Genomic DNA, 24,641 nt, shown 5'->3' with positions numbered 1-24,641 from the left:
AAAACAAATCAGCTAGGTTGGGAAGTTTATGGGTGCTTCCCAGCCCAGCAGAGCCGGGCTCCTTTCCTGAAAAGGAACAGGAACTGACTCGGTTATCCTTGCTGCCGCTTCTGCCCTTGGTAATCGCATCTTTACGTTTTCATGTCCTTAAAAACAACTAAAATGGGGTATGGAGAACGAAGGGCCTTGACATTCGCTGCCAATCCATCAACATTCAGACTGTGTAACATTCCAGATCATCCCACATATAAAATGAAATGGATAACCATGACTCTTTCTAAACAAATTTTCATCTCCTTCTTCAGGAATCCTGTCCCGATGCCAGGATTAGCTGGACAATGGCAAGAAAGCAAACGAGAGACGGGAGGCAGCAGGAAGGCCTGGGGGTGCTGCTGCAGGAGGACGAGGAGCGCCGCCCCACCAGCGGATCTGCTGCAGGAGTTTCCAACCAGCCTACCCAGCTGCTCTCTCCCATTGCTTCATTCGCTCCCTGTGCTTCAGCTTTTCTCTCCTCCAGCCATCCCGAGCACTGGGCCAGCCCTGCGGACCCGGAGCGGAAACCTGGAAGGAAGGACTGGAAGAAAGAAGGGGCATGGAGAAAGCGAAGATGCTGGAGGCAGGGAAGGAAAACATTTCATAGGCTTTATTCAAGGTAAAATACTTTTTCCAAATGGCAATCGGAAAGCCAATACAATTCCACAATTCTCATCTACGTGGAGGAGGAAGGCCAAAAAGCCAGGCAGCCCCATGAGCACCACCTGCATCACGTCGCAAGCAGCAAAGCCTCATTTCTCCCCTACTTAAAAACCCACATGATGCTTACTGTGCCGTGCCAGCCCTAAAACAAACAGTAAAAGCTGAAGTTTTGCATGAAGGCAAATTCCAGGCAGCACCAAACAACAAACACTGCGTGATCAGAGAAGAACCAGCCTCTTAAAACATATGCATTTCCCCTGTGTTTCCTTAATTTAATCTGAATACGAGTCACGTTAATGAGAGGGGAGGGGGAGAACTGGCAAAGGAGGGAAAAAAAAAGGAAGAAAAAAAAAAGGAAAAGCGAGCAAGTGAGAAGCAGCAACTGTGAGATGGAGCCTGACGATTAAGGGCTTTGACATGCTCAACAGAGCTTGCTTTCTAGTAAAACAGCCCCAGCGAGGAGAGCAAAAACATATTTGTAACTTGATTTTTTCCCCAGTGTGAGCTAGAAGCTTGGTTTTCACAATCTGCACAGGTAGATCCGAGTGAGTTAGGTGTACAGCTCCCACTGGAGTACATGGAGTTTAATGAACAAAATTAATCAGAAACAAAATTAATCAGATACAAAGAAATCCTTCGGTAAGAACCTTGGTATGAAGTGATGGACTATAAATAACACAATCCCCCCAAACTTCCTGAGTTTAACTATCCTTAAAAATACATTACTTCAAGGCAACAATTCTGGTTATGAAAGTAAACAGAAATGATTTAAAAACAACAACAAAACAAAAGCCTACATGGTGGGAAAAAGAAATAAGAAGACAGCCTCTAGTTTTAGGGACCTAAAAATAGCCCTTGAAATAGTTCTTCCCTAATGCTTTTTAAAAAAATAATATTTTAGTGGCATGTTTCTTTAAGCTATTTTTATTTAGTCTTCCTGTTGATAACTGAAAGGAGAGAATGGCTAACATGATATTAAATTAAGTATATGATGTTGCCCTTCATAACTAAGAGGCATTACATCTGAACTACTACCAACAAAATCATCAGACTTGTTGACCCCTGAGAACATTTTCCTGTACACACACTGAGACAAAGCTGGCAAGCGATGGAAACAATCAAAAATCAGGTTTATTTTCTTAATCTTTGATAGGAGTCCTTATCTGCTTATCAATGAGCAAGCCTACGGAATTGTGCTAGTAGATAAGGAAGAAATAGAAATGAGAACAGAAAATATTTGAGAACGTTTCATGATACCAAGGCGCTTTGCTGGTCTGCACAAAGCCGAAGAGGAAACGGAGCTTTTACTGCTCCTGGGCCACACTTGCACCCAAAGCACCTTCCCGTCACTTTCGTCTCACTGCTGGCAATATACATTTGGAAAATACAGAAAGAACAGCTCACAAAACAACCTTTCCAAACAGTTATGCCTGGTTTGTTTGTGCAAGCTTAGATGGTGCAGGAGAAATTTCCAGTGAAACAGACCTGGAAACACCACGGCAAGGCTCGCAGAGCAGAGCGGAGTAAATTCCAACGACAAACACATCTGCAGTCAAAAAAAAACTTATCACACAAGTCTGTCCAGAAGATTGCACTGAAAGGAAAAGGATGTAGAGGGACAAACTGTCACAGCTGAGCACAGCCACCCTCTGGAGCATCGTGAGCCCTCCGTCGGCCGCAGGTGCTTCCCGGCCAGCCCTGGCCAGCTGCGGTGCGATGGGACCGGCACCGTCAGGATGTGTCCCACGTCTGTCCTGGTATTTTCCGTGGCTGCAGCATCCAGAGCTTTTCGTACAAAAGCAAAGCAACCCCCCAAACCATTGGTTTGCAATTAATTTCTTGTCCAGAATTAATAGTTCTGAGCTAACAGAATCGATGCGTTTATTTATATATGTACATGTGAGCATGTTAAAAAAAATAATTATCATTGCATGTTGAGTTTCTACTTATAGGAAAACCTCTGGCAATGATATTTGGGGACTGCTTAAGTGTCATTCCAGAAAGCACCACAGCCCCGACACATGCCCAGCCCATCCCAGGCCTGGTTATCACAGGTAGGATGGTGGCACTGCTCCGTGCAGCTTTGGGGCCAGCAGCAGATCTTCTCTCATCCTGCACTGTGGATGAATCATGACATTAAAAAAAAAAAAAATACTCCCCCGCCCAGTGAAGCCGCAGCACTTCTGTGTTTTCAAAAAGAGGATTAAAATTCTTTTAATGCCATCTTGCTGAAATACGGCACCTCCACTCGCAGCAGCGCGGTTCCCATCGCCCCGACCCAGCCCACCCACACGCCGCGGGGCAGTCCCCGCGCAGCTCCTGGCTTCTTCATGAGAACTGCCAGCGGGGGAAACCCTACGACCTCCCAGGGCGATGCATTAATTCATGTCAGTTTTAGCATCCTCAACACGATGAAGTCGCTGTCGTTCCGCCCACGCTGCCGGGCCCGGGGCTGGTGCAGCAGCGTAAGGACAGGACTCGGGTCCTGCCCCCCACGCAGCGCCCTCCCACTCATCCTTCCATCCCAACCCAAACAGCTGCAATTCCTTCCCTCTTTTCTCAGCATCTGCCTGTCTCCGTTGCCCTCTTATAGGTCCTCTCCACTTGCTTCACGTCGTGTTTTGGCTGCGTTTCTTCTATTTCTGCAACAAAACTAACGACATCCAAGGGCTAAACAAGAAAAGACCCCAAAAATGAAGTCCAGGTTGGCTTTCTACAGATCTCAACTCCTCACCACCTCTTCCCTCCCACCATCACACAGCGTCCCTTTGATTTCCACTTCCCTACCGCCCTCCCGGTTTTTCTGCCTATCACCACAGAATCCATCGCTAATTTACATCTCAGAAGATATGATCTAATGGGTAATTAAAAATACAAAAGAAAATTTAGGAATAACTATTTTCCCTTCACTGCTTCCGTCCCATTAAAATATTTTCCTGCTGTATTGCCTACAGGGCTTATCTTCAGTTGCAAGAGAACAAAGAAAACAAACACTGAAAATTTATCTAAATAAGCCACAATATTTCCAGAGAAGCTACCATGGTGCTGTGGGACCTTGGGAACTTGCACCAAAGTATGCGAGACATTGCTCAAAAATAAGTTTTGCTCTTCAGTTCTACAGCTAAAACCCATGATGCGAATATGTGAAAATCCCAGCTTTCCTATTTCCCAACATCCTTTTTCCCATCAGCAAACTGCACTGGAAATGCTATTACAACTCACACCACAAAGTCCACCACCACCTCCAGTTGTTTACGCTTTTGAATTATTAGCAAACAAACATTAAAGAGCAATAAAGTAAATAAAAAGGGGGAAATAAACTGCAGCAGTACCATACGATCAGCTACATTCAGTTGTAAATAAAAGTACAGAGTCCTATTTAATAGGGGGGAACTGCTGAGTTTGTTTATAAAGAAGGCTGGTTCTCCTCCAAGTTTCATGTTCCAGCCTGAAAATAACTTCTTAAAACAGCTGTCAGGTTTTGGGGGCAGGGAGGGCGATACCAGCAAATCCGACCTTTCTTTAGAAGCGCACAAGTTACCATGGGCAGCAGCTTGCACTGCACTGAGAAAATTCCTCTGAAATGCGGTCCCTAAAATCAGGCAGGAACGTACTGGATAACCCAGAAAGAAAAACTGGGCCCAGCAGAGCCCCCAGCACCTGAACTTTAGGAACCCAGGGGCACGGCCGCCCTGGGGGACGAGCTGTCTCCCACCGGACCAAAAATCCACCGTCTCTCCCTCTTTCACTTCTGCTTCCCTTGAAAGATGTTTTTGCCAACTAACCTCCTGGTTATTAAGTAGGTTTTAAAAATAGAAAGAAATTAAAAGACCGCAGTATGTTTCAAAATTTGGATATTAAATTTCCAAATGCCAAAATGGCAAATTTTAAAGGCGAACACGAAGGAACTCGGCCACCTACTGCCTGTGCTGTAAGCACTTGCTTTAGTGCTTACCTTTCAGATTTTCAGGTGTCATTTACACACTTGTTCTCCCTGCTGTTTTGGCTGATAATACTGCAACTATACACATACACACACACACAGGCAGCTCAAAAACTCCAATTTCTCCACGTGTGGAGACAGGTTCACATCCGAACATGTTCACATGACCGCTCACACTAAGCGGAACACGTATTCAGAGCAGCCAAATGTCAGCTGGATAAATGCACTGAATCCATCCTTTCTTCCGCACACGGGACAAGGAGAGGCTCCGCCAAGTGCTAAAGGTCTCGAGATTTACTTTGGGGAAATCTCACTGAAATAACAACAAAAAGCATCTTGGATACACTACTGCCGCTGCAGTATGTTCTTTCCTTCCCCAACATCCAAAAAGGTAAATTCTGGTTCAGGAAACGTCATGAATCACCCCAAATGCTAGGCAGCATCTGAAAACGTTAGGCCATTAAAGAATCATTTCCGTCCTCCCAAGTGAATGTCACTTAAAAACCCTCTCCCTGCCAGAACTACCATAACACTGCAGTAGGAAGGATAAATCATTATCTGGTTTGTACTATAAAAAAAAAAAAAAAGCTGCAAAATAGCGTTGACAGCAATTTCTCCTCTCCAAGTCTGGAGGCAGAACACCGGGTTCCACCCACAAGCGCAGGAAGCGAAAGCTGAGCAGAACGACGCGGACACCGGCTTGGACAACGCCGCTAACGAGGACCTGCCACCAGGGCATGGGATGCAGAAGCCAAGGGACAGCTCAGGAGTATTTGCACTCTCCTCCCTGCAAATACTGCATCTGCCCATACCACTGAGGGGGTTTTCAGCGCTGCTGGGCTGAACCCGCTGTTCTTCATCCTGCTCCCGAAACGTGCCCGGTATCCCCACATCTCCCTGCAGCATCTCCCAGTCAGTATCTCCATACCAATTTACCTTTTTAAGGCCCCAAACTCTATTACAGATAATGCCCAAAGATGTACCAAAAAAGGGAAAATACAGCTCAGTCCTGTATTCTTCCTGAACTCCACATGGGGGGAAAATTGTTATGGGGAGAAAATGTGGGGACGCAACTAGATAGGAGAAAATATTCCCAGCTCAACACAGAAGTGTACATGCGGGCAGGCAGCGTCTGAGACAGGGGTATCAAGCAACACACCGTGTCCATGGAGTAGAAATACTGATTTTAACTGCACAGAATGTAGTTGATTTAGCCCACTTACTTACAAATGCCTGCGTTTCTGGAGAAACCCCAAATACAGCATTTTGGGAGCCGCTGTCAGCAATCACAGCTCACTGTCAACAAAATGCAAGCACATCTTCTTACCAGCGAACGAACAAGCTCATTGCCCTGCCCTGCACACAGCAGCACTTTGTGGTGCTCCCTCTACCACAAAGACATTTAGGAAGCAAGCACCTGTTTGCTGATGGGGTTTTAAACCTGCTTTTAGGGGTCACAGCATAGAAACTGCAGTTACTGCACGCTGGCACTTCACTGCTGCGTTCTTAGGATGTGTCTGGTCAGTCTCCCATAAAAAAAAAGTGACATTAACAATGGTAAACTTCACAGATCAGGGCAATGAAGCCAACTGTTCCAGCAGCTTTATTAGAGCAGGCAGGAGCCCTACAAAACACAAACATAACGACCCCTGGCTGCAGCTATAACCGGGGTTTGATGAAGGCTGACTTACCTCCTCGGGCAGATTATTGAATGGGCACATCAGAAAAATAACACATTCTGACAGATGCCTGCACTACTGTTTTCCAGGGACGGGCTCCACAGCTACAGACATGGAAGAAACTAACGGCAGGGACTCCAGACAGCTCTCAAAGCAAGCACTTGCCCCTGTCCAACCACAGCATCCCTCTGCAAGCACACAAAGCCAGTTTGTCCCAGTGACCCGAACGCACAGCTTCTTCCCAGCTGGTGTGCTGGGCCCACACCGCAGATTTTTATCTCCTGACCACCTAAGGGAAAGAGCACATATGAAAGAATAACATTTCATCCTCCCTTTGTTATGGTTCAGTTATGTATTGGTATAAAAATATCCACATATCCATACTGAGACCTTTATTTTAGGCTTTCTTGAAAGGAAGGGGTTGGAGGGATTTTTCTTCAAATTACAAGACATGAAAAAGTCACACCAGGAAAAAGAAATTATTCTCAAGAAAGAACCCAAACTTATTTATTTACCCAACGAGGCTGTAGAAGAGCCATTATCAACCCAAGCATAGGGACAGGATCGTTACTGGCTTTGTGAGTCTGGCCAATGGCCACCTAATGGCAGCTGCAGTCCTCTGGCTAATTTTCTGTAACATCAACCTCTAATGGTCATGGCAGCAGTGTTATAATTTGACACACACATCGAAAGGGACGATAAAAACTCTCAGAAATACTCTCAGGCTTCCTTCTTCCGATCCCTGTGTCTGTGTTTACAGCCTTTCCTCTTGCACTTCGCTTTGTGCTGAATCACCTGAACACAGCAGCAAGGACTGTCCGAGCACCCTTCTGTGTGGCTTACATGTGTGGAAGCCCTTTGCTAACTTAAAGTGCTCTTATTTACACAAACTGCCAGTGCACTCAGTGTGTACCGATGCAGTTTTATGCATTACCCCCGCAGACTTGTTACCAGAACGTCCTGCAGGCGACATGAGCGCACACACAAAATCACACAACCTCCCCAAATCAATAACTCCGCCATTAAAACCAGCTGGCTCCTCTGCAAGGAAGCGATTATAACAACTTCAACAAAGCACGCTGCTTGCATGAGGAAGATTTGCTGCTTAAAATCCGCACAGAACCCCAGCAGGGCCTGGATCCTGGGCGTAGGAAGCAGCACAAGAATTAAATCCTGCACTCCGAAGGGGTCGGACAAATAACATGCTGCCAGCACAACCTGCACAAACTGCAAAGCCCCCTCTGCTACAGCAGCAGCAGCAGCACGCACACACAGCCTGCCGTGTTGCATGGCTGCCTATGCCATGAGGCTCACACCAGGCAAATCATAGTCCAAGTTCAGTCCCAAAATACACACATAACACAGTTTATAAAATAGCTTATAAAATACCATACTTTATAGAAGGGCAGAAAGCGGGGAAGCCTAGCAAGAAAAATCTATCCTAACTTTAAAAACTTTCCTTTTATGTTCTAAGACAATTTCCAACTTTGTCACCTCTCGAAATCTTGGGAAGAATTCAACGCTTGACAGACAGACACACTACATTTTAAAAACAGCCACGTCACGCACACATTTTTTTGCAGCGTTCAGAAAACACTGTGCCTGATCAAAAATGTTTTCCATATGGCCTGATTCAGTCTCGGCACCTGACTGTGGCCACCACGAACTCCTCTGCCCACGGTCCCTGCACAAGCAGCGCTGCTGAGTTGGGTGCACCCCAGGCCCTGCTGAAGCAGCAGCAGCGAAAGAAAGAAAATCTGTCTTAGATGTGCTCCTGCCTTTGCTATCAACAGGTAGGTTCTAATATAGATTGCTAAGCTTTATTGTTGTTGTTGTTTTTTGACACCAGCCATCTGACGAAGATCTGGTGCAAGAACTGTGCACTATTCCCAAGTAAAGCCTGATCGAGAGCAGCTGATGGTGCCTTCAAACACCAGATCACCAGATCCTAGCTGTAACCGATGCAATACATCGGCGCCTCCCAGGACCTAGATGCTTTGACCACATGAGATCTCCATCATTTTAAAAGCTTTAGGCTCTCATTGCAACAAACCTGCACTAATGGCTGATCTTCTGGCCATGAACTGGAAAGAAAGCACACTTGGCTGAAGAGGTCCAGAACTGGAAAGAAAGCACACTTGGCTGAAGAGGTCCAGCCATGAAATGAAGGTTACCAGGCAATTTGGTTAATCCAGTGTTTTTACAACGGACATATCAACAACAAAAAACTCCAGTATGACCACACATTTATTTGACCTAAGCTGAATGTTATATTTTGGCCATTTTTGCTTTTTGATGAAAAATAGTAAAAAAAAAAAAAAAAAAAAAAAAAAAAAGACAAGTGCATTTTTCATAATCATTTCAATAGATGGGATTTCAAAACGACATATTCCTGTTTGCTTTGATTTGTAGCTCATGTGCAGCAATACACAGACAGTGGATTTCAAAAGTTTTCAGGCAGTAAATTGTAAAAGGCAAACCATCCCTGTATAATAAAAGAATACAGTTCTTTAGACAAGGATTCCCACCATGGCCTCTGGACACTGCTGTGGCTATGGGCACGTAAACCTCCTTACTGCCTTTGGAAGAATCCAGCTGTGAGAGGTTAAGTTCAGTGTTGTGCCTGATCCTGCAAGTGTCCCTGAACTTCTCATCAGACACATCAGCAATCCCAACAGTGGCAACCCTACTCCGGTGCTTACAGCTAGAGATACGCTTCTGTCTCATCAAAAGTACCAGCTGGCTAAAGTCCTAATTTAAATTTTTTGACAATGGGTCTGAAAAATAAGATGGTAGAATCACGAGCTTTACTGGTCCTAACAGTTCTCACGATGTCTTGGATTTCACCCTGCTACATAAAGGAGGGACAAAGGACACCCCAGCTCAACTGCAGTGAGGCGGAAGGGTTACATGGTGATGGTCACAGGCACAGAAGACAATTTTTCAGAGATAACAGGCTGCAAAGACAACTTGGTGCGTTTTCATATAAGAAACACCCTCAGGATGCAGGTATTTACTGAAATGCTATACATATACACAAACACAACGTATGTCTACATTGAAAGCAAGTAACTCTCAACAGTTTCACGCAATAAAAATTTTTGAACTTCTTTGTGAAAAGCTGTCATCAAATGCCAAAGTATGAGTAAAGTTTCCAGCAGAGGTAGGAAAACGTGACTTCAGCGAAGACTAGAGACCTTTTGTTTACAGCTCCGTACCCGCAGCAGATTCCAGTGGCAGCGATGTTTCATAACCTAAGACATACATGTTAGTTTAACATCCTCAGCAGAAAAATTCAATTAGCGATCACGACGGATTCCAGAAACTGGGGAAAGGCATGGCACGTGTGTGCGTTCCTCTTAAATGGTTTATTGGGATTATGAAACAACTAATAATAAATTTTCTCATCCTCACGTGGTGTTTTTAAGAAAGCTCTCTGCTTCCAGTTGATGCTACATTGCCAAGCAGCAAGTAAAACATTAAATATTACTCATATTGTCTCAATAGTAACTTACATGTACGTACGTGATAAAATCTCTTTCATAATGTACTGCAGAAGCAATGTCAGTCACAGAAAGGGAGTCAGACTGAAAGCAAAACAAGTGAAACCCTTTTACATATTGTTATCAAATAAAAACCAAGTCCTGAATACTGGCATAGGTGGAAAAGGCTACAAAATCTTGGAACAAGGTCTGATGGTCTGCTAGCGGAATTTCACTGTGGGCAAGTGCCACACTACAAGGTTTTTGCTGTTCTTCTGGAAACCTGCAGCCACCATTCCTTCTGCTGGTACAGCCCAAACGCAGACTTCCTAGAAACACCCACAGCTCTTACCGAGCATCACGTTGTTTAAACAACGGAAATTTGGAGCTAACATTGTACTTGGGCTCTTTGCAAATTATGTCCTTGCAGTAGCATTTCCTCATTACATCCTGTCTTTAACACCGGCCGTGTCAGGCCCTGAGCACTTCCAAGAGATTTACCTGTTTCACTTCTGTCCAAGTCGGTCAGAGGATAAAGACACTCCGTTCCCTGCAGGACAGACCTCACATGTCCACTGAACAGGAGTTAAAAATAACTGCAAGAATTTGATTCAAGAACTACCAGGAGCAGCTATGCAAAAGCTTATCAGGCAGCTTTTTGAAAATGGGTATAAAGAAAAAAAAAAAAAAAAAGTTCTATTTCATGCATTAGGTATATGCTTTCAAGTCAGACATCCAAGCTGCACATTAAAAAAAAAAAAGTTTCCATTTCTGTTTTAAATGTCCTTGTTTATCTAATGGATGCAAAGAATTAAGCATCTGATACCAGAAACAGAAGTTTTCTTACATTTCCTAAAGGCTGAATCAACATTTCAAAGCGCATTTTATTTCAATTACCAACTTTCCTTTTTGCTCATTGTGCTGTTAAGCGTAGAACCCAACTGTCACCATTTTAGCTCATAAAACATATGAATAATTGCTAACGCTGATTATAAACTAGTTTTGCTTTCACTGTCTCCTTCTCCCTCTTATCTCTGAGGGGGCAGAAGAGGATTCCCTGCTTGAGCAGAAGGTTGCGTCAGATGACCAGAGGTCCCTGCCAAATCTAACCATTCTGTGAGTTTTCCTTCAAAGGCCTATAAGCTAACAAAAGCGGAAGGGAACCAACGTTAACTCCTAGTTCACAGGCAGCTGCATTTGGATGCTTTTAATCTCTCTCTCTGTGTCCCTCCACTCCCCGTGCAATGGGAGGAACACCGGGGACAGTCCTGCTCTGGTGGACACACACAGGAACCAGGGTTACCTTCAGCCGACAGCCAAAGGAAAAGGGCAAGAGGAAAGACAGCTGCTCTTTCGCTTTTAGGCAAACGAGACATTACAGGCACAGCAAAAGATGCTTGCTTTTGTTTGCGTGATTCTGCATATGTCAAGCCACAAACAGAAAGGTCCCATCAGCAAGCCAGCATACTTCATTCTTCCAGTAGCTCCTTGTCACTGTTCCAATTTGGGGGATTTTCTCTAGGTAGTACAACTTCATGACAATAATGCGATTTCTAAATGTATCAAGTCAAGCTGAAGACAACAGCTTAAGAAGTGCATTCAAAGGAACAGGAAGCACTGTCAGTGAAATAAAGACTTGCAGCATGTATTTATGGTTATTTATATGGTTTCCTAAGAATTCCCACATTAAGTTACTGTAGCAAATACAAATCCAAAAGTTTGCAGGCAGATGTAAGGGACATTTTGAACTTGAGAGATGCTCGCTGAAGAAAAAATGTGGAACATTTTGTTCCTTCACAAAATAATTTTAGAACCATGAAACCTATCTAACCCTAAAGCCACGTGTCCGGTAGGCCTAGCACTCTAGGCTAGAGCGTTTCTGGAAACAAGGAAAGAGAACATTCGTGCGATGAAAACAAGTTGGTTTGGAAGGGCAGCACAGGCCCCCAGAGCCACCCAGGACAGACAAAGAGGATCGAGAGGATCCTGGCTCCAGCTGAACCTGCCCAAGCAGCCGTGGCCCCTCAGCACGGCCCTAGGCCATGGCCAGGCCCGCAGCCCTGTGGCGCTGCTCCCGGCCCACTCCTGCCACCACTGTCACCTCATGTTTTCACTAAATGCTGCTTGGGAGCACGCAGCTGCACTTCCACAACCCGTACAGCCTCGCTTTAAGTCAAGTTCCAGCCATTTCCCACAAACCTGTGAAACAGCCTTGACAGTAACACAAACGTAGGTAACAGAACCTGTTAAAATGTGTTAATGCGACTACGGTGACTAGCTGGCTTCTTGGCAATAGCAACTCCCACTGGAAGTTAAAAATTGAAAGGCTAGGATTTATTTTTTTTTCTTTTTGAAGGACAGAAATGAAATTGAAAATCATCTAAAAATAGCAGGGAATTTTCAAGTGTCAGCTGTAACGGAAGCAGGAATAGCAGTCTCTCCTTACAGAGCCAGGAGGGATGCAGCCAGCTTGTGATTCAGGATCAAGAGTGAGACAGCTCAACCACGAGCTGCAGAGGGGAGAAAGTAGTGCTAATTTACTAATTTGATTAGTATTCCAGGACAATTTACGGCAACTTGAAATGCACTGAAATTGTACTGTGCTTTAAAGAGGCAAATACACATGTAAGTTCTTACATACTTTGCCTGCCAGAAGGAAAAGTGAAGTACATATTGTGAAACAACTGAAGAGGGTTTTAAACAACCCATTCAATCCTCGTGACAGAAGATGAATATAATTATGTGTTTTTGACTGTGCTTTGTCTTTTCCATCAATCTTTTCCCCCTATAACCTACAATATCAATGCTCTTATTTAAAGAACAGAAAGTTTTCTTGCATTTGAACAGTCCCTCACATGCCTCTGAAGATTTACTGAAGTAAATGGAGAGAAGGAAGAAGGGAGTTCCGACTTATTTGTAGGGTACTGGTATGCATTTCAACAACTGTATTTTGGGGAGCCAAAGAAAGGAACATGAAAGAAAGCCTCTGCAGATGACAATCACTGACTGCAGCAGAAGTTATGGTATCACTCCAACATTACAGGACCTGATTTCAACACTGATCTTGCCCACGTTTTAAAAGAAAGCCCCACTCGTGCTGTGCTCACTTCAACTCCTTGAGGATGTAAACGTCTTAAGGGCTAGTAAAGCTGTTACTCCACCCAACAGCACTGAGGTAGGGCTGAAGCCAGCAACACCTTCCAAACACGCTGGAAGCCACATGCTGACTTCCCTGTTAGTGTCAGGACATACAAAAAAATTGAAACTGGAGGCCACTTTGTTAAACAAAGTATATGGGCAGAGCCAGGCCCCACCTTGTGCAAAGTGGAGAATCTTACATAGACGGTAACTGTACTTACAAATGACTTTGCACCACATGCAATCAAATTAGCCCAGAAGTATGTTATCAAAACTCAGAGCCTCAACGGTCAGCATCCAAGTTTCCCTTGAATAATAAAATCAGCTTAGGTGTGAGGATTTCTAAATAGAGATATTTTGCCACTTGGTCTTGTGTAAAGTCAAGAGCAACTCAGCAAATCTCCCTCAAAATTTGGATAAATTGATCTTTCTGCAGAGGTCATGCCTACCTGGCAATAAAGCTGATTAGCACTAATACATAAATAAAAATACAAATGTTTACTTTCAGAAAAAGCTCTATCATTATATCATGCAAAGTATCTGGAAAGTTGAATAATCACTAGGTTTTCCCATAAGGTTCTTTTGTTTATAAGTACAAAACATATCTTTACCAAGTGAAGACTTAGACAAGAATCAGGTTGAGCAACTTCATGCACTATTTATCTCTTTTCTTTTTACTATTACACTGTAAAATTACAGATCATGTCAAAATGTTAAATCAACGTGGAATTTACTTCTTCCTGGCAACATGCCTTCATGCAAATTACCTCCAGTTATAATTCTTTATCTGTCACTGAGTACTTTCCATTTTTAAAACACAGGAGAGAAGTCAACCTGTGTATGATATTCTATTTTCAGTCTCACACTTGACAACAAGATCGTGGACTTCCACCTCAATAATAACAGTTTATAGGTCAGACGATATAAAAATGATAAACTGACTATTCACTAAAAACTCCTCTTTAGGGACTAAAGCTGCTTTTAGCCAAGTCACGCAGCAAAGACGAACCCGCACAGAGCTCTCTGCTGAGCTGTCCTACTGGCACAAGCACAAGCCTTCTAGATTTACAGCAGGCTGGGCTCAGGAAGTTCAGGGAAACTTCCATCTTATTTTTCATCCTCCTATGAGCTTCAAGAAGCACACAACTGCACGGGTGCCCTGTATGCAGCCCTGTAAAAAGAGAAATATGGGCAGGCTGGGGAGATTTCACTGCCATCACCTGATGGTCTCACCTGATCTGCAAGAGGGGATGAAGGGAAGAAAAATTCAATGCTTTACCTCCACATAACCTTATCTGAGACTTTTTTCTCTCAGGAACACCAGCCCTGCCTCCCTGTAACTTAAACCTGAAGAGCAGCAGAGTATCAGGTCACCAGGCAGGCCTGGCGCAGAGACGCGCATCCCGTCAGCCAGAGGTTGCCACCGCGCCTTCACGCAGCCAGGCTGTTTATGGAGAAATAACAGCCTTCATGGACTGCACAGAAAGGTTGCAATATCAGGCGAAATGGTGAATTTTATAACCGATTTGCTTTCTTTAAAAACGTTTAAAGTTATTAGAAGAAGCACGGAGAACGACAAGGAACAGAACATTAAGCCCCAGATCTCCAAGCGCTTTACCAGCTGGAGCCACCGGCTGCCACGGGTGAAGGAGGATTTTCACACCACCAGACCTGCACCCCACGGCCACGCACAGCTCAAGCTGCTGAGCCAGTGACGGAGAGCACAGGAAACACTGACATTTTTTCCATGATGAAGCAAATGGCAACCATAGAGAAACTGTGTCCATATCTCCAAGCGCTTCCAGGAATTCAGGGGTAACGCCATTCCTTGAGACAAACTGAAGGAGGTGGCTCGAGGCAGAACAGCCAGGAATTTTTTAGGGAATTTAATAACAATGACTCTCACTAGACTAACAGCATACATGCAAACGTCCCAAATGAAACCATGGTTCCGTTGTGCTATGCTCCATAAACAGAGCAAGCATTCTTCCCCAACATGCTTACGCATTTTGAGCGCTCAAAAAAAGATGCTGGTGACCCTGGTATTTCTGGAAATGTTGCTGGCTGGCTGGCAAATAGCAATATTGTGACCTCCTAAGTAACAAGAAAGAGAAATGCAAACAACCAAGAAGAAACAAGAACAACCAAGAGCAAAACAAAAATATTTCCATAAGCAGGACTTTTTATATCCTGAAAAGAGATCTCTGACTCCACAGAGTCCTGAAGGGACACATTAACACCATAATCTCATGTATTATGTGACGCTTACTATCTTATTCCTCAATACATGTATTTGCTAGGAAGCTCAGCAAGAAAACAGAAAAAGTGAATTGTCTCAAATCCTACGGCAAAATTAATATGGAAGATGCAATTAAACTGACCTCTAGGGCTTATCTATGGACTTGAAAAAATCACTGCAACATTGCTCCACTATAACCCCTCAAATCCAAGGTGTTGCTAGGCCAGCAGGCCTAAGCAATCTTAAAACAACGAGCAGCCAGGCAAAAAGACATTGTAAGGCCATCAGTGGCTCTCTTTCCTCATCAGCAGGCTGTAAACACCCTCTAGTTAGTTCAGAAGTCAGAAACACAAAGGAACATACTGGGGCTGCACTTCTTGCGATGAGGAGACGAGGAAGCATCGTATCATGGATCAGCCAAAGGAGGAAGAAAAGGTGCTTCCATCCTAAAAATTCCAACGAAACACAAAACAGCACAGGGAAGGAGAAACTTGGTTATACCTCGCATATTCCAGCAACCAAGCAGAGCAGCAGGAGGATGACTCCGGGCACACCTCTACCGGCACCCTGGGGTACTCCTGAGCCAGCACAGCACCGTATCCAGAGTGCCAGGGCAGCACTCATGCAGGCAGAAGTCCCAAAACCCACCCGAGGTGGACACGAGCCCTCAGCACCCCTGTCCTGCTGGATGAGGAGTTGACTTGGTAATGTTGACTTAGCCTCAGCCAGATAGCAACGACCGCTGCGGCAGCTCAAGCAATTAAGAGATAATAGGCTAGGCATACAACATAAAAAATAGGATATCATTAAGATACCAAAGGTTGAAAGGAAGCTGAGAAGTGAAGTATTGGTAGGGAAATAAAGCTTATGCCTGTTATCTCCGCTGTGCTTTGATACTTGAAAAGAGTACGACACATGACATAATTAAACAACCACAACAAACTTCCTCTGCTCTATCGCTGCTATCAACTAATGCTCAGGGAAAACAGTAAAGCAAAGCTTCCTAACAGTACTTCAGTCACAAAACCGAGCAGGTGCTTGGCAGAGGACTATTAATTACAAGGTGAAATTCACTTCACCGCATTAACTCTCAGAGCGGCTCCTTAACAAAACCCTCCCCTGCAGCTGGTTTTAATCCACAGCCCCCTGTTATGCAGTGGCACTGCTGCCAGGTTGCTTTTATCATTGCCATTTCCCTGTTGTTTTTTCTCCCCTGATGCCATTCACCTGTCAGCCAAGTAAGCTCACTGGGGAGCAAAGGACTGAGAAAAGAGGAAAAAATGGGCAACTGCTGCAGCACCTTGCAGCGTACCTGCACGTCGAGCAGGCACGGCGTGGGGCTGCCTGCACCACACGTGCACACAGGCTTCGCTTTCTGTAACCATAGAAGACACGGATAATAAAACGCGAGCTAATTACAGCTCCGTGACAAAATACAGATGGGAAAAAAAATAATAATAAAAATAAACAAAATAGCCCTTGTTAAAGCAATTCCTTGTTCAAGTAATTCTTACCACATCTTCCAACTGCTGTCATAGCTAGGTTTCAGGGTGAGAAGAGACCATTAAAATGTCAATCCACAAAGCATACTTCATCTTATCTGAGCTGCATTTCAGCTTGTTCATCCGTAGTGCCCTGGCTAAAGCAGGACCCGTGAAAGGCATTGGAAGCTGCCAAATCCGCATCAGCACGCTGCAGAGAGAGCAGCCTATGCCTCCTTGCAATAAATGAAACCAAGGACAGAACACAAGTCTGAGGAAGACCATGAAAAAACACTCCTGGCATGGGGCGTAACTGCTCTATGCAGCGCTCTTGTGATCTCCTAGAAAACATGAACAAATCCATTAAAATATCGAAGAGCAGTACCATCAGTCTCCGCAAGCCAATTTGTGTCACTTCGATTAATGACACTGAGTGCAGTTATAAATTTAGCAAAACCACTTCATTTCACTTGCTGCTGCAGCACAGCCTTTACACTGCATTTAGCTATAGACAGACGAGGGAAAATAAACTTAAACATCGCAGGGCTGTTTCTCTGGAAATCATGTAATTTATTTTCACGAGAAAGGCAAGCTTCAAGTTACCCTGACGGAGCGATTATATCTGATCCTTTTTTCTCGAAAGTACCCTTCCACGTAACCACCCCGGCGTCAACAGTTTTCAAAGAAATTAACTTAATTTGTATTTTTAGAAGTCAAATAGAGAGCTAAAGCCTCAGGACACACATCTGCTTCAGCTCCGTGGCTTCCAGCCACCAATGTCATTATTGATATTTTCCCTCCCCGTAAGCCTCTCATTTCAGCCCTGTTGCCATATGCATACAGACAGCCAGTTCACCAAAAATAAGTATTTGTGTCACATCAAAATAAGCACCTGCCACAGGCGAGCAGACCGCCGCCACCGCTCCTACCGCTGTTTTGCAACGCTCTCCCCCCGTCCTTACTCGCTGACCTTCCTACAACCATCCTGGCCTCGTTTCGTATTTACTGCCACAAACCTCTCCTTCCCCACCACAACGCTCTCCTGCGACTCCTCTGGTTTCCTCCACTCCATTTTCCGCACTTTCCTTATAGAAACGTGCGCGTTCGCAAGCTGAACAAACAAACCCACATCGCACAAAAGGGGCTGCAACGCGGTCCACGCTCATTTTTGTTTGTCTGCTCTCCGCTTGGGAGCACCGCTGCTGCAGACACACACACCTCGGAGAGACAAAAGCACGGTGCTGGAGACGGACAGCTTTATCCAGGGAACCCCAGAGTGAAAGCCCCAGCACGTACAATCCCCCTGAACACACCCCTACGTGCTGCTACCTCTGCTGGAAAGCAGTCGAGGGGTTCACTTGAAAATGAACCCTCTGTGGAAAAATGAGTTTTGGCCCCTTATCCGAGCTATAAGGGGAACCGAACAATCCCTCATTTTCTTTCCGGAATTGCAAATTTGCAGTTTCATCCCCCAAATCCTTAGAGCTGCAGAAATGAGAGCATCTGCTAGCTCACTGCACCACCCCAGTAACTTTTTCCAGCCTAACTTCGAACCGTAACAACTCGCTATCAAACTGCCAAATCTGCAGTGCTCACTTCTTTCTGTGAATCCAGCTGTCAGTTTTCCCAAATGCCTTCGCAGTCCCAACTCTATCGGTGCCAAAAAACTTTTCACAGATATACATAATTTTGCAAAACACATATGCTGTATGTATGGCACATGAAGTCAATTAACAAGTTTATTTACTGAATTAAAGGATGACACACAACAGTCAAACAAAAACCTCCTGCAGACAGCAAGCACATTAACCTTCTCCTCCCTACAACACGATAAGCTCACAAGGAATTTTAAGGAGTTTTGAAGTCCAAGTATGCTTTGAGTACCCTCCAAAAAAAAAAAAAAAAAAAAAAAGGCATGAGCTCTTTCACACTTATCTCCATGGCATCTTTCACTCTGTAATTCCCTTGGCGTTTCTGATCACCAGCACGCAGAGATACGTGTAAAGCACGTTCAGTTTGCAAGTCAACAAGCATAAGACACGTACTGGGGAAAAAATATTCCCTCGTAAAAGGGAAAAAAAAAAAAAAGAACTGAATACAAAATAAAAGCACGTACCTTTTAACTGGTCAGCTACCACGCTCTGACCCACTCGCTCGGTCACCTTTCCATCCTCCATTTCATAACGATCATCCAAATATTTTGCAGTAGCTTCCGAAATGTGGACTTTTCCAGCCACCCCCAGCTGCTCCATCAGATTGGCCAAGTTGACATCGTTGGACCACACGTCGAACTTGAACCTCCTCATTCCCAGAATGCCACACAGGACTGTCCCGGTATGGACGCCGACTCTCATGTTCACCATTTCTTTCTTCTCCTGGCAAAACTGCTCGATGGCTTTAATCATCCCCAAGCCCATCTCGATGCAGCAGTAAGCGTGGTCTGCCCGGGGCTCTGGGCAGCCAGCTACGCAGTAGTAGCAGTCTCCCAAAGTGCTTATCTTCTCGCATTTGGTGTCCTCGCACAGGCGGTCGAAACGTCCAAACAGGTCGTTCAGGAGCCCCACCAGTGCGTGGGCAGATTTATTGGCGCTCATTTTCGTGAAGCCAACGATATCTGCGAACAAAATGCTCACCTGCTCGATCTGCTGCATTTTAAAAGGGCGGAATATTATGGGGGTTTTCTGGATGGAGGGCTTCTTCTTCCTGTTTTTGGGGCTTGAGGTGGAATGGCGTTTGATGGAGTTTTCACTTTCATCATCCCCCTGCTTCATTAAGTCATCGGCTATTATTCTTGGCATAACAGAATGAATCATCCTCTCTTTCAGGGCTTTTTCCACTTCCAAGTCTTTTCCATGCATGATGGACTGCCCCACTTTCAGGAACGTGCTCCTGGACCTGACTTCGGACATGATAAATAAGTGAATACCGATGGCGTGGATGCAGATGTGAAGGAAGGCTTTACTCAACAACTCCCAGTAAATCGCCCCGGCTCCAAGAGGCGCGAAACAGTTCTCGTCGCGGAAGCGATACCCAAAGGTCTCAAAGAGGACCGAGTACGACAGTCCCAGAAACAAGCTTAAATACAGGGGTAGGTGCATCACGGTGTAAAGCAGCAAGAGCACTTCGACACACATGGAGAAACTGCCTACTTGGGAAAGACAAGTGTCCGCGGGACGGGCCGGGGGCGTGCGGTTGGACATGTCGCCGCTTCCTGAGAGGGGATTCAGCGCCTGGAACTGCGGAGCCAGGGTCAAGGCGAAGACCAGGAGGGTGAGTACCAGCGAAGTCCAGACGTAATGGCGCGCGTAGGCCTTGGTGAAGGTGAAGGCGAAGAACGCCACGCACACGGCGAGGAAGCACAGCACCGGCACCATGAACACGATCCGCTTCTCCCTCATGTGCACGCCGAAGTAGACGCCCCAGAGCAGGCAGGCCACGCCGATGTAGAAGAGGGCGTAGCGGAACCGGCGCTGGGTCTGCGGGAAGCACCGCTCCATGCACGCCTCCTCCAGGTTGGTGGAGTCGAACTTGGGGTTCCACCACTTGGCCGAGGCCCTCTCGAAGAGCTGCGGCAGCTTCTTCTGCCTCCGGAGGCCGGGGCCGCCGCCTCCTCCGGCCGCCCTGCGGGCACCCCCCGACTCCCCGGAGCTGCAGCTGGACGAGATGCTGTACTTGCAGCGCTTGGAGGAGCCGCAGCCCGCCGGCTGCCGGGGGTTGATTTTCACCGTCACGCTGTTGCTGTCCCCGCTGGAGTCGCAGCTCACCTCGGTGCTGTGGTGATGCAGCAGCTGCTGGTGCGGCGGGGAAGCCATGTTGGCGGCTCCTCCCGGGGAGCTCCGAGCAACCGGAGCCGGACCCTCCGGGGCCGGGAGAGCCGCCGGCGGCGGGGCCACCCCGCGGGGCTCCCCCCAGGGGCCGTGCCGCTCAGTCTCCACCCGCCGCCTGCTCGGAGGGGCGGCCGGGCAGCGCCGGGGCGCTCCGCCGCGGGCCGGGCGCGGCAGGCAGGGCAGGGCGAGGCGGGCAGCCCCGCATATTCCCCCGCCTCGCACGGCCACGGAGGCGCCGCGCCCGTGAAGGGAGGGCTGGGAGGGCTGAGGGGGTGGGGGGGTGCCGGGACCGGGACCCGCCGCTCGCTTCGCTTCGCCCCCTGCCCGGTCCCGCTCAGCGTCGCCGAGCGAGCTCCGGGCCCCCTCCGGGAGGGCACCGCTGCTCCATGGCGGCCGCTTGGGCGGGCAGCGCTCCCCTCACGGCCGCCACCGCCGCCGCTGCTGCTTCTGCTGCTGCTGCTCCTGCCGCCGCCGCCGGGCCGGCCCCCACCCGCCCCAGCGGGGCTGGCCCGGCCCCGCCGCCCGCCTCCCGCCGCTCCCCGCCGGCCTCGCACGGGGCTGCGGCACCGAGCGCCCCTCGGGCTCCGCTCCAGCCGCCCCGCTCCGTGCCCCTGCCGCCGGGCGGGGCCGGGCCGCTGTGGAAGGGGTGTGTGTGTGTGTGTGGAAAGGGGGGGGGGGGTGGAGGGGGGGCGGCGCTCGCCACCATTTTCCGCCGCCGGGCGGGGACGGGGTAACGGAGCGGGCCGGGCCCGGTGCTGCTCCACAGCCGCTTCTTGGTGTGCCCCCCCCTCTGCTATCAGCGCCCAGCCGCTCCCCGCGCCTCCTTATCGCGTCCCCACAGGCGCTGCCTGCCCCCCCCGTCGCTCCTGTGTCCCCCCCTTGTCCCTCCTGTGTCCCCTCCTGTCCCCTCTTCGCTCCCGGCCCCCGAGGGCTCCTGGCGGCGGAGCGGGCCCAGGCGCCCCCCGGGGAGCGGCTTCGGGTCCTGGCGCTGTAAATAAGAAGCCCCCCGGCCCCCAGCCTCTCCCCGGGGCCACCGTCATGGAAATACAGCAGGGGACAGCGAGAGGAAGGCAGGAGGGCAGCTGGGGGTCCCCGGTGACGGGCAGTGCTGCTGGGGCTCCTGGCGAGCTTTCTGTGCGCTCCGCCAAGTGTACCCCGAGTTACTGCACGAGGGGTGGTGTCTGCGGGCTGCCAGGCTTCCAAAGGTTCAGAGGAATTGGGGAGATTTGTTGGGAAAAGGAAGGGATTCCTTGACCTCAGTTTCAGGTAACGCTACCTGTGTCATTTAGCATTGCTAAATGGTCCTCTAAGACTTGGGTTGTTGCTGAGATGGGGCGATTCGAAGCTCCAGATGTGAGGCACTGGGAGGCAAGCACACTGTTTGCTCTGTGAGAGCGTTGGCTTGTCATTATCCCCGCCGAGAGACTCCATCAGCCGACAGTCTGGGCCAGCCGCGTTCCCGCAATACCCCTCTGAAAAAGGTAGAACCAGCAAAGAGCTGAAATAGGTGGGAAGAAAAGGGGAAATAGGAAATAATTTAAGCCCTTACTATGTGTAAGTAAATCAGGATGTCGTTGAAAAGAATGCCAGGGTGAGTGTTCCTCCTGTTGAAGATGTGAGATTTCCCTCTGGCAAGAACAAAGCTGTGATTTCATTCAGCTCCTTTGGTCCAGAGTGACTAGGAGCACGCCGACAGTCGGTGAGTAAAGCAGTGCTTGTCTGGAAGGCAGCAGAAGATGAAGCCCCTCAGGTTGTTATTTACTACTGAAACCTGCTTGGGTAGGCTTTAATTCAATTTTCAGGAGTATCTGGCATGGGGATGTGGGATCACACCTTCGTTAAAGCCAAACCATCGGGCAGTGGCTGTGTGTGCATCATAGGGTGTGAGCACACGGACAGGAGGAGGCTCAGGTGCTTAACAGCGCTCGTGCATGAGTGCTCAGGTCAGAGGAGAGGGGCAGCTCCTCTGCATTGCCCTCTTATGCACGCAGGAGAGACCCCCACGTCAGGCATGGGGTAGGCATGTTCCAGGGGAGAGAGAATGAGCAGAGGCAAAGCTCTGACCCAAAAGCAAGAGAAATGTCTTGTTCCCCCCGTGCTCAATAAAGCAAGACTTTGTGTGTTCTTATAATAAACAGAATCACATCAAAGATGCTGACTACATCACAAGTTTTAATGGAGTGACCCACATGATCCCAAATTTTGGCTGCCTGCTAGTCAGAGACTGCTTTTGATCTCTGCTAATGAAGTGGTCTCCTCTTTCCCAGCTATTGTATGCTGGCTTGAGGGACAGTGACGTGGGACTGAAGGAGGCATCTGACTTCAGACCCCGACTTCAGGATTGCTCAGAGTCCTTTCTCCCCCAAGGAAGCTTCCACTAGGTTTGTTACCCGCAGGCTCCCATCCTGCTCCTCCTTTTGATCTTTGGTGCAGTAACTCGGTGTTAGCCATTCACCCCCAAAACAAGCCCTGCCTTGGAATAACCAGATGAAACCTCTAACAGCCAAATCACTGCAAAGTGCTGCGCCGTGGCTGCCCACCAGCCTCACCGTGCCCCAGCGGCTTCTGCCATCATCCACTGCCATACAAACACAAGCTACATGTGCAGCAGGGAGAACAGTTGCCTGGTATTTATTTTCGTTAGCTCTACTGCCTGGGAAGAACTTAGGGCTGCCTCCCAAAAGACTGAAACTTCGACCTTGTTATGGGTGCTATTCTTTTCCTCTGCTTCTGTCACAAAGATATCTCTGTTGAATTTGAGAAGCAGATGAAATGCATGTAAATGGTAATCAAGAAATGCCAATGATGTAAGTATTTATTTCAAGTGGTTGAGTAAAATTTGTCTTAGAAAGCAAGAAGTGGTTCAAAGCTGTATCTGTTATTCCCCCCCTTCCATTCTGATTAGTTTTCCAGAGAGAGCTGAACCCTGTGGCGTGTAATGCTGTTGCTGTGTCCCTCCAAGGTAGGTGGGTGAGTTTTGTAGCACCCTCCAAGGAAGATGCCTCCTCCTGGTCACTGTCTCAGGAAGCACACCTTGACCGAGCTGGAAGCTACCAGGCAGTGTTGATTTTGAGTCCTGGGGTAATTCTAGCGCCTGGTAGTTCTGGGCTGTGCTGTTTTCCTGTAAAGAATTCTGGCCGCCCTTCCAAAATATACTGTGGCTGGTTTCCTTTCTCAGAGACCCAGTTAGAGGAAATACTTTGCAGTGCAATAGTTAGGCAAACGCATATCCTACTTGCACATTTCTCTTAAATTCATGCCACTAAATATACATATTTAGTCTATAGAATTTGATTTGCTTCCCTTCGCAGAGGCACAGCTTTGTCAGCTCTTCTGATTAGCTTTTGTTTGACATTCATAATATTTTACTTCACTGCTTATCTGATGGAGCTGTGCAAAACTATTTAGGGGGGGTTCTAAAATGTGACAACCCACATGATGCTTTTTTAGACTTCACAAACCGCCTTCAGGAGGCAGAAGAATATGACATGGGAACTGCTGGCTAGAACAACAAAGTATATTAATGCCGGAGTAGCTGGGGAGGAGGAATGCTATTCAGAAGTTTGTGGCTTTTATTGTATGCTGGCGAAGGAAAACTTACAGCCTGGAAGAAAAGGCATCGTGGATGCAATGGATGGAGACTATTTGTCCCGTCTGGCTCTGGAAACAGCAAGACTGTTAAGAAAAAAATATGTTTTGAAACCTGTTTAGTCCATCCAGAGACAGAAAAGCTCAAGGGAGAGAGAACAGACATCCCTTTCCCTAGTTTCCTACCTTACCAGATAGCAGGATCTCACTTTCAGACAAATTTCTGCCTCTGCATCCTAGCTGGCCTAGTAGTGTTCATTCAGAGCTTTGTTCCGAGCCCTGCCAACTGTTGGGTGAGAGAGCTCGTGTCTGGACAAGAAGCACACTGTTCTGACTTCTGGTTGCATGCTGACAGGTAAAACTTTTGGGAGGATTGTTACCCCATCTTCTTTAAATTCAGAAACTGATCACGATGCTTATTGCACTTTGCCATAAAAGAAGAGCACAAGAATTAGCTTTGGCACCTTTTCCTTGTAAAGCAAAGGAAGTTGAGTTAAGTGGTGCATTCTTCTTACTTCTGTGAGGTAGCCAGGTTGATTTTAACTGTGCTGTATTTTCATCCTCCTGA

The 24,641-nt window shown here is 47.2% G+C and overlaps 1 protein-coding gene across 2 annotated transcripts in view; it reads right to left on the bottom strand.

Annotated features, from left to right (window-relative positions):
* The window catches only part of ADCY9 (adenylate cyclase 9), an 86,805-nt gene extending 65,692 nt beyond the window's left edge, over nucleotides 1–21,113 (bottom strand). The window contains exon 1 of one of the 2 annotated variants that reach the window (XM_068699783.1): nucleotides 18,775–21,113. In XM_068699783.1, the coding sequence (XP_068555884.1) occupies nucleotides 18,775–20,470 (1,696 nt within the window). In that variant the 5' untranslated portion in view covers nucleotides 20,471–21,113. The remainder of the gene's footprint in view (nucleotides 1–18,774) is intronic. The other variant, XM_068699782.1, reaches the window with a different exon arrangement.
* Between the last annotated feature and the right edge of the window lie 3,528 nt (nucleotides 21,114–24,641).

Source organism: Anas acuta, chromosome 15 (assembly GCF_963932015.1).
Source record: "Anas acuta chromosome 15, bAnaAcu1.1, whole genome shotgun sequence".
In the NCBI taxonomy this organism is placed as follows: Eukaryota; Metazoa; Chordata; class Aves; order Anseriformes; family Anatidae; genus Anas; species Anas acuta.
Note: the sequence above shows the minus strand (reverse complement) of the source record. Positions and strands in the feature narration are given on the sequence as shown.